Genomic DNA, 8,659 nt, shown 5'->3' with positions numbered 1-8,659 from the left:
AACTGGGAGAAGGGCAACCAGCTTCATCTTAATCTCCCTGTCAGGAACCAGGATTTCCCATCTACTGAGGATTCTAATAATGCTGGCACAAATCTCAGATTTTTCTAAGAAATCTGTAAGGAAAGAATGAACACAGTTACAGATGAAAGGACTGGAGATTCAAGAGGCGTTAGCGACTTCCCTGGGGTTATACAGAGTTAAAGCTCAATGCTAGGGATACTGAGGCCAAGGGCATTTGAAGTAACTATCAGTTTGCAGTAAGGTCCATGAAAGTCAGAGATGGAAAGACTCAACTGAGAAAAGCTGATTTCAAAATGTTGGGCAGTGGACATTTTTTGTTTTTGTAAATTAAATATGCTAAATAAGCCCTTGGAGCAAAAACCATAATTTCAAATCAAATTCTTTTATTCTAGACTAACAAGTGAGAATACATTAATGTCCAGCATTAGATTTGTTCTCTCCTTGGGTTTATGCAATAAAATGTAAACACAAACTATGTAATGACAAAATGCATTAAGAAAATGTGAGGTAGGGACGCCTGGGTGGCTCAGTTGGTTAAGCAGCTGCCTTCGGCTCGGGTCATGATCCCAGCGTCCTGGGATCGAGTCCCACATCGGGCTCCTTGCTCAGCAGGGAGCCTGCTTCTCCCTCTGCCTCTGTCTGCCATTCTGTCTGCCTGTGCTCGCCCTCTCCCTCTCTCTCTGAAAAAAAAAATCTAAAAAAAAAAAAAAAAAAAAAAGAAAGAAAATGTGAGGTAGAAAAGTAAACAAATGAAGCATATTCAGAGGAAAAATGTTTAATATAAAGATTCAAGATTCACATCATGATAATCTAAAACTGAATACTTATGTTTAAAGTTCAACTTTTGCATTAACTTATCTTGCCATCTTTTTCCGTTTTTCTATTATTTCACCCCACCTCTCTCTATGGTTACAATGACAGATTCCCTCCCTTTCCCCAGTGGTGTATAAAGCCTACTCCTGCAAAAGCTACAGTGATTAACACTAATTTTAAAACATCCTTTAACTTGTACAACATTTTAGTACTATCTGTAACATTCCTTTCACCTACTCCCCAAGTATATTGTTCACAGTCCATCCTCCTGGGTAGGTATGTGACGTAATTGTTTTCCTTTTTGATTCTTGCTGTGGGAAGAAGGTAATATATATATATATATATATATAGTGTGTAAGCACTTATAGACCTCCTAGATTGTTAAAGTATATCATCCAGTAACTCTTTCAAAGAGGGTATGGAAGAAACAAACTTTGTGAATTCTTCGGTATCAAAAAAGGTCTTTGTTTTTCCTTCAAAATCAAATGCAAGTTTGGCTGGGTATAGGATTCTAGGTGTAAAGCCTTTTGCCTGCAGAACTTTTATGACATTGCTCCACTGACTTCTAGCATCTAGAGTATCTAATGATAAATCTGCAGTCAATCTGATTCTTGTTCCTCTATAGGTTATTTCTCTTTTTCTGGAAGCCTTTAGGATCTTTTCTTTATCAGTGGAATTCCCAAATTTCACCAAGATATGTCTAGGAGTGAGTCTCTTCTCATCAATCTTACTAGGTATTCGGTAAGCACTAACAACCTCAAGACTTGAATCCTTTAGCTCTGGAAAGTTTTCTTCTATGATTTCCTTAATTATTTCCTCTGCTCCATTCTCTTTATTACTTTTTTCTGGAATTCCTATCAAACGGATGTTGGAACTTCTGGATCTATCCTCTATGTCTCTTGACCTTTCTTTATTTATTATCTGTTTGGCCATTTGCACTGTATCCTTAGAGAATTCTTCAATACGATCCTCTAGATTATCCATTCTCTCTTCAAGTGTGTCTATTCTGCTATTCAGAACAACTACTGTGTTTTTTATTCCCAAGACCTCTGGAAGGTAATTTTTAATATTTTCAACTTCCTCCTGTAGCTCTCTGAAGCTGTTAATTACATTTCTTCTGAAGTCTTCTTCTGTTTCTTGTATTAAGTCTGTTTCTTTAGATGTTCGCTTATCTGTCAGCAGAGTTTTGTGTCGCTCTTTTTCAGTTTTCCTTAAAAACTTGTTGATTCCTGACGGAGTACTCAAATTTGTACTTACTTGCCTTTTCTGCTTAACAGAACTTATCTCTAGTGATTTTGAGGGAGAGGCCAAAGTCAAGGTGGGACAGACTGTCCCAACTCCTTGGTTTTTCGGTACAGCCATTTCCTCTTTATTCTGGGTTTTTTGTACCATCTGGTGTTTTACCAATTTTTTCTTCTCAAAGTCCTGAGCCAAATAATCATAGGCAATTTCATTAAGTTCATCTAAAGCCCCCTTTTTCTCTATTTGGGAGGCGGTCTTTACACTTTCTACCTCTGAGTCCTCTCCTTCCTCCCACGATAAGACTACTTCCATTTCCCACTCTGAACCTTCTTCTTCCTCCAGCTCAGAATCTTCTACCTCTTTAACTGAAACAACCTCCAAGCCATTACTGCTTTTTTCTTCAGCTTCACACTTTGTATTTACCACAGAATGACACTGAAAGGCTGAATCCTGTTTCTCACATAATACTGAAGCTTTTTCTTCTCCCTCCTCCTCCAGCCCTGAAGTCTCCTCTTCGTCCTCTTCCTCCAGCTCTGAAGTCTCTTCATCCTCCTCTTCCAGGCCTGAAGCCTCTTCTTCCTCATCCAACTCTGAAGCCTCTTCTCCCTCTTCTTCTAGCTCTGAAGCCTCTTCTTCCTGAGTCTCTAAGTTGTTCACCTCCTCTGGCTCTGCAACCTTTACCTCTTTAACAAATAGAAAGCTCAAACCATCACTGGCTTCCCTCTCAGCTCCATGCTTTGAATCTAGTAGTGTTTTCTCCTAAAAGAAAAAAAAAAAATAAAATAACTTTGTATCATGTGTCTTTAAAGGAATTAAACCTTTCACTCTCAGTGTAATCTGACTACATATTTTAACAATTACCAAATATCTAGGAAATTATTTAAGTATTACTTGTTCTTGAATGCCTAGAAGCCCAAACAAGTCAAGTTTCCCCTGTGATTACCCCCATCACACCTGCTATCTATACAGCACCTGCAAACTTCCATGTCCTAATGTTTAGTGTGTTCCTTCTATATTCCGAACACTGACTCTTAAGAACTTGTGTTAGTAAATGTCTGGTTACATGCAGGACCCTGCAGTAGAGAGACTCCTCTAACTTCAGAGACACTACCTGAAAACTCCCGTTTACTCCCCCACCCCAACTCCCATAAGGAAACAAAAAGTAAATCTAATACTTCTTAAAGATTCCACTGGTAGTTCAAGCTACAGCTGTATTACTCAAAAGGAAATCAATGTTTTGGTTAGAAGTACAGGCTCAATTTAAGATTACTTTGTTCAGGGATGCCTGGCTGGCACAGGTGGCCAAGCACATGACTCTCAATCTCAGGGTCTTGAGTTCAAGCCCCACTTTGGGTATGGAGCCTACTTAAAAAAAAAAAAAAAAAAAAAAAAAAGACTGCTTGTTCAAACCCAGCTGTTACATCTGCTACCAGTACATAAACTTGCTCTCTAGAAAAGCAACTACTTCAGATCACTGTGAGGGTTATATTAAGACAACCTAGTTATGGAGCTCAAGACAGTACCTGTAATAGAAAAGCTGGCTCATAATATTCCTTTAAGCCCTATCCTTGCTTCTAGCTTTTCACTTAATGCTCCCTCTATTACAGGATCTTCCCTATTTAGGGATGGCTGGTCACTATTTATCCTTCCACCTCCCCAGACCATCCAGAACAGGCTGGGCTGTGTACATCACCAATGGTGATTCTCAAAGAAATTGTTGATCCAAATATATTTCCTAATTCTATACTGTCATTTTGCAAAGATGCTACACTTCCAAATGCTGGAAGGGCGGGGGTATTCGGTGTTCTTTTGAGAAGCCATCAAAAATACTGGGTTACAATACAGGCCTCTGAGGATACAAATAAATGGGAGATATTCTACACATGAATTGGCAGAAGTAATACTGTTAAAATGTCTATACTACCCAAGGCAACCTGCAGATTCAGCGCAATCTCTACCAAAATTCCAATGGCATTTTACACAGGAAAAGAACAATCCTAAAACTTGTATGGAACCACAAAGTCCCCAAATACCCAATGCTGCCCTGAATCGGAGTAAGGCAGAAGGCATCACAACCTGATTTCACACCGTATTACAAAGCTATAATAATCAAAACAGCATGGTATTATATGAAAGTCACAAAAACAGACACATAAAAAAAACGTAAACAGAATAAAGAGCCCAGGAAAAAACTCAAGCATATGTGGTAAACAATTTATGGAAAAAGGAGCCCAGAATATGGAATAGGCATAGTCTCCTCAATAAATGGTGCTAGGAAAACTGGACAGCCACATGCAAAAGAAACTAGACTACTACCTTACACCACAGACAAGAAAGAAGAAATAGACACATATCCAAGATGAGAGACAGAGAATCTCTACAATATAACACAGGAATCACCTTTTAATATTGGAATCACATAGAGTATTCAGAAATTAACCTGAAGTGTTTTCAATGAAATCAAATACATGGGAACATAATTTAATATGAAGGAAACAAAATTATCATCTAATATGATGTAAAAATAAAAATCCTTACATGAAATGGGTAACAGCTAGATATTAACATTAATGAACACCTGAATAGGCATCAGTAAGACCGATTTATTTGCATTTCTGATTGCTAATGAAGATTTACCAGGACTACTTTACAGATTGAAAGTTCAACATACTTGTTAATTTTTTTAATAATCCTATTGCATGAGGGCTTTGAGTTTACTCACTTGTTTCTATTTTTCCCTTTTAATGATTTAAAAGCTACTATCCAGGCTGCCTGGGTGACTCAATGGGTTAAGCCTCTGCCTTCTGCTCAGGTCATGATCTCTGGGTCCTGGAATCAAGTCCCACATGGGGCTCTCTGCTCAGCAGGGAGCCTGTTTCCCTCTGTGTGCCTCTCTGCTTACTTGTGATCTGTTAAGTAAGTAAAATCTTAAAAAAACAAAAATAAAAAATAAAGAAGCTACTACTCCAGTAATTACCCTTAAATACATAACCTATACATTTTTCTTTCAATGTCTGTAATGAATATGTACAATCCCTTCTCAACTCAAATCTAACCTCTTCCAAGCTGCCAATACCACCCATTAAAAGAAAAAAGCCTTTTAGTTATTACTTTTAATGTCGTGCTTTTAAGTATTTCTTAAAAATTGGTTTAACCTTAGGATTAACTTTACCATTACTTATTCTCTGTACATAAGCTCCATAGATCTGTATACTTACCACTTTCTCTTGAATCCCGTACCTTCTTCCTTTCTTTATTTTTTCCTTTTGTGGGAGTACATCTTTCAGTAATTCCTTCAGAAATGGTTTTTGGCTAGTAAAATTGCTGAGACTTTGCATATCTGCAAAGGTCCTTACTTCACCATCACACTTAAGTATTAATTTAACTTGGCACAGAACTTTAGGTTCAAAATCATTTTCCCTCAGAATGCTGAAGACGTTACTCCACTGCTTACTAATGTCCAGTGTTGCTGATGAAAAGTCTGCTGCCAAAGTAAGTATCGCTCCTTCATCTTCTCTGGAGGTTTTTATTATTTTCTCTGTATTCTTAGAGTTCTGAGGGACTTTTTCTTTGACCAGTTCATCCTCTCCAATCTCTCGTGTCACTTCCATATGGATACTATGTTCTTTGCAATTGTTGTCTAGATTGCTTATGGCTTCTTCCACACTTCCCATGACTTTGTCATTTTGTAATTTATCATGGGGCAATTCCTTACCTTGGTCTGTACTATACTCTTCAACTCTGTCTAACTGGTTACTCGGCTTGCTCACTTCTTTTCTTTTAGAAGTCAACTTTTCAGTAGGTTCAACTATTTCAGAGTTTGCTCCTACTATCTTCTCTAGTAACCCTGTTTTTTGCATGGCTAAACCTTTTATTTGTTGCAACTCCTTTTTAGTATTGCAGTTATTTATATTCTTCACTTCAGGCATTTTACTTTCTACTCCTAACATTTCCTTTAGGTCCTTTTTAAGGGATTCCCTTATCTCATCAACCATTAAGTCCAGATCTTCCATCAAGCCTTTAAACTTCATCAGCATAACTGCTGACAAGTCTTTGCATTTTATGTCTAATACCTGAGCCATCTCCTGGTCAGTTTCTATCAAGTGAATTCTTTCCCTATGCGTGCTATTTTCCTGTTTCTTTGCAAGTCTAGCAATTTCTGACTCTACAATGGACATTGTGGAAACGTTTTATTTTATTATCCTGAAGAGTAATTTTTGTTCTTGGAGGTCTGCTAGACTCCTCCGAAACTCAATAATCTTTAAAATGTATTTATCATCTGAAATAAAAAAAGAAAAATCATTTACTGAAGAATTCTTTTGGGAAGCACAGTGATCAAGAATATCAATGTGGTTATGAAGTAAACTACAGCAGACGTACTCCACAATTTAAAGATAACCAGATGGGTACATGCATACCAAAAAAAAGAAAACAGAATTCAAAATTCATACATTAAAACCCGATTCAAGTAAAGCTTTGAATGCCATAAATCACCCAAACAGGAGATTAAAACCACTGATGGAAATTGGCCAGTAATCCTATACTATTAACTTTGCTTTCTATGTTTTCTGTGAGGATTAAACAGATTACAAGAAAATAGACATTATTTTAAAAAAAAGTTTAAGTGTATCATACTAAATTTTTTAAGTTAAAGGTGATTTGGATGGAATCTTACACAAACTGGAAAGGGAAGTCCCCCAACCAACCCCCCCACCTTTTTAAAAGATTTTATTTATTTATTTGAGAGAGACAAAGTGAGAGAGAGCACGAGCGAGGAGCAAGAAGGTCAGAGGGAGAAGCAGACTCCCCATGGAGCTGGGAGCCCAATGAGTCCCGGGACTCCAGGTTCATGACCTGAGCCGAAGGCAGTCGTGCAACCGAGCCACCCAGGTGTCCCCCACCCTTTTTTTAATTGCAGACTTTAACATTAAGACTTTAATCTCTTAAAACCAGCTCTCGGGGTGCCTGGGTGGCTCAGTTGGTTAAATGTCTGACTTGATTTTGGCTCAGGTCATGATCTGGGGGGTGTGGAGCTCTGCTCTCAGTGGGGTGTCTGCTTAGGACTCTTCCTCTGCTCCTCCTTCCCCCACCTTAACGCAGGCTTAGGCTCTCTCCCTCTTGAATAGTAAGTTTTTCTTTTTGAAGATTTTATTTATTTGACTAAGAGACAGCAAGAGGAAACACAAGCAAGGGGAGTGGAGAGGTGAGAAGCAGGCTCTCTGCTGAGCAGGGAGCCCGATGCGGGGCTCCATCCCAGGACCCCAGGATCACGACCTGAGCCAAAGGCAGATGCCCAAGAACCGAGCCACACAGGTGCCCCTAAATTAAAATAAATCTTAAAAAACAAAAACCTATCCAGCTCTCAAGTCAATTCAGATCAGAATTATTACTTTCCAGAATGAAAATATTAAGACACATGCTGCAGAGAACAGAATGACTAAAACCCATGCTTACTTCCACCTCACAAAAGCCCCTTTATCTTTGCTTGAGGAGACTCACTTAGATTCTTCCTACTTCGGTCGTGACCCTGCATGGTGGAGAGGGAGAGACCACCTCTTTTCCTCTTCCCTTAGTTAACAGGAATGGGAAGTGGGTATGCACAACACACCCACTTTGGACAACAGCTGGGATACTTGTTCCTGAACCTTTTCCTCTGCATCATCCAGCATGTCTTCAAGTTTTAACCAGGTGAGTTTACAGCTAACTAACACTAGGGTAAATAACTGCAGGGCGCCTGGGTGGCTCAGTGGTTAAGCCTCTGCCTTCAGCTCAGGTCATGATCTCAGGGTTCTGGGATCAAGCCCCTCATCGGGCTCTCTGCTCAGCAGGGAGCCTGCCCCAACCCACCCCCCAACGCCTGCCTCCCTGCCTACTTGTGATCTCTGTCAAATAAATAAATAAAATCTTAAAAAACAAACAAACAAACAAACAAACAAACTGCTAGCTAATATTGAAGCCGATGAACAGATGAGAAAGGGGAAATAGGACGCATCAGTACTGACACCAGCTCTGAGTAACAGAACCAGAAAACCTTCCAAGCACCTAATGGAAGGGTACAAAACACCCATCACGGGAACAGAAAATGCCCCGGAATTAAGTCAACTGACTGGAAAAAGAAAAGAAAAGGGAAAAAAAAGTCTGATCTGGTTTAAGGTTAATAAAGATGCATATACATCTATACATAATCCCAGTAAAACTTCTGAACGCAGATATGAGCCAAGTTCCCACATCATCAATCAATCCCACACATTTAGTGAGCACAGACTACATGCTAGTTACTATGCTGGAGAGTAAAGGAAAAAAATGTTGAGTAGAAACTGACACGGATGAGTGACTTAGTTAAGCGTCCAACTCTTAATTTCAGCTTAGGTCATGATCTCAAGGTCCTGAGAGCAGAGATGGAGCCCTACATGAGGCTTGTGTTGGGTGCAGAGCCTGTTTAACATTCCTTCTCCCTTTGTTGCCTACCCTGCAGGGGATCAAAAAACCCTGACACAGACCCTCCCCTCCATGAACATCTAGGGAGAAACAAGTGTATCAAATGGCAACTGTGCCAACTTACAAATTAAGGGTCAAGGATCAG

At 39.2% G+C, this 8,659-nt stretch overlaps 1 protein-coding gene across 2 annotated transcripts; it reads right to left on the bottom strand.

Annotated features, from left to right (window-relative positions):
• Positions 1-1,192: 1,192 nt before the first annotated feature.
• On the bottom strand, positions 1,193-6,349 carry L1TD1 (LINE1 type transposase domain containing 1). 2 transcript variants are annotated; one of them, XM_059376738.1, is made up of 2 exons: positions 5,295-6,349; positions 1,193-2,835 (listed from the first exon to the last, which is right to left on the bottom strand). In XM_059376738.1, the coding sequence occupies exons 1-2, from the start codon at positions 6,252-6,254 to the stop codon at positions 1,216-1,218; spliced, it is 2,580 nt and encodes an 859-aa protein (XP_059232721.1). In that variant the 5' UTR covers positions 6,255-6,349; the 3' UTR covers positions 1,193-1,215. The 2 variants fall into 2 exon arrangements, with proteins under 2 accessions (XP_059232721.1, XP_059232722.1); XM_059376739.1 differs by lacking the exon at positions 1,193-2,835 and having other exon boundaries at positions 5,168-6,349.
• Between the last annotated feature and the right edge of the window lie 2,310 nt (positions 6,350-8,659).

This window comes from Mustela nigripes, chromosome 14 (genome assembly GCF_022355385.1).
Source record: "Mustela nigripes isolate SB6536 chromosome 14, MUSNIG.SB6536, whole genome shotgun sequence".
Taxonomy (NCBI): domain Eukaryota; kingdom Metazoa; phylum Chordata; class Mammalia; order Carnivora; family Mustelidae; genus Mustela; species Mustela nigripes.
This window is presented reverse-complemented; position numbering and strand designations above follow the sequence as displayed.

Bases quoted from the DNA above. Each gene is read 5' to 3' on its own strand.
- L1TD1 (XM_059376738.1), bottom strand. From the start codon at position 6,254: ATGTCCATTGTAGAGTCAGAAATTGCTAGACTTGCAAAGAAACAGGAA. The intron at 2,836-5,294 runs GTAAGTATACAG...TTTTTCTTTTAG, and splicing joins ACGGGATTCAAGAGAAAGTG to GAGAAAACACTACTAGATTC.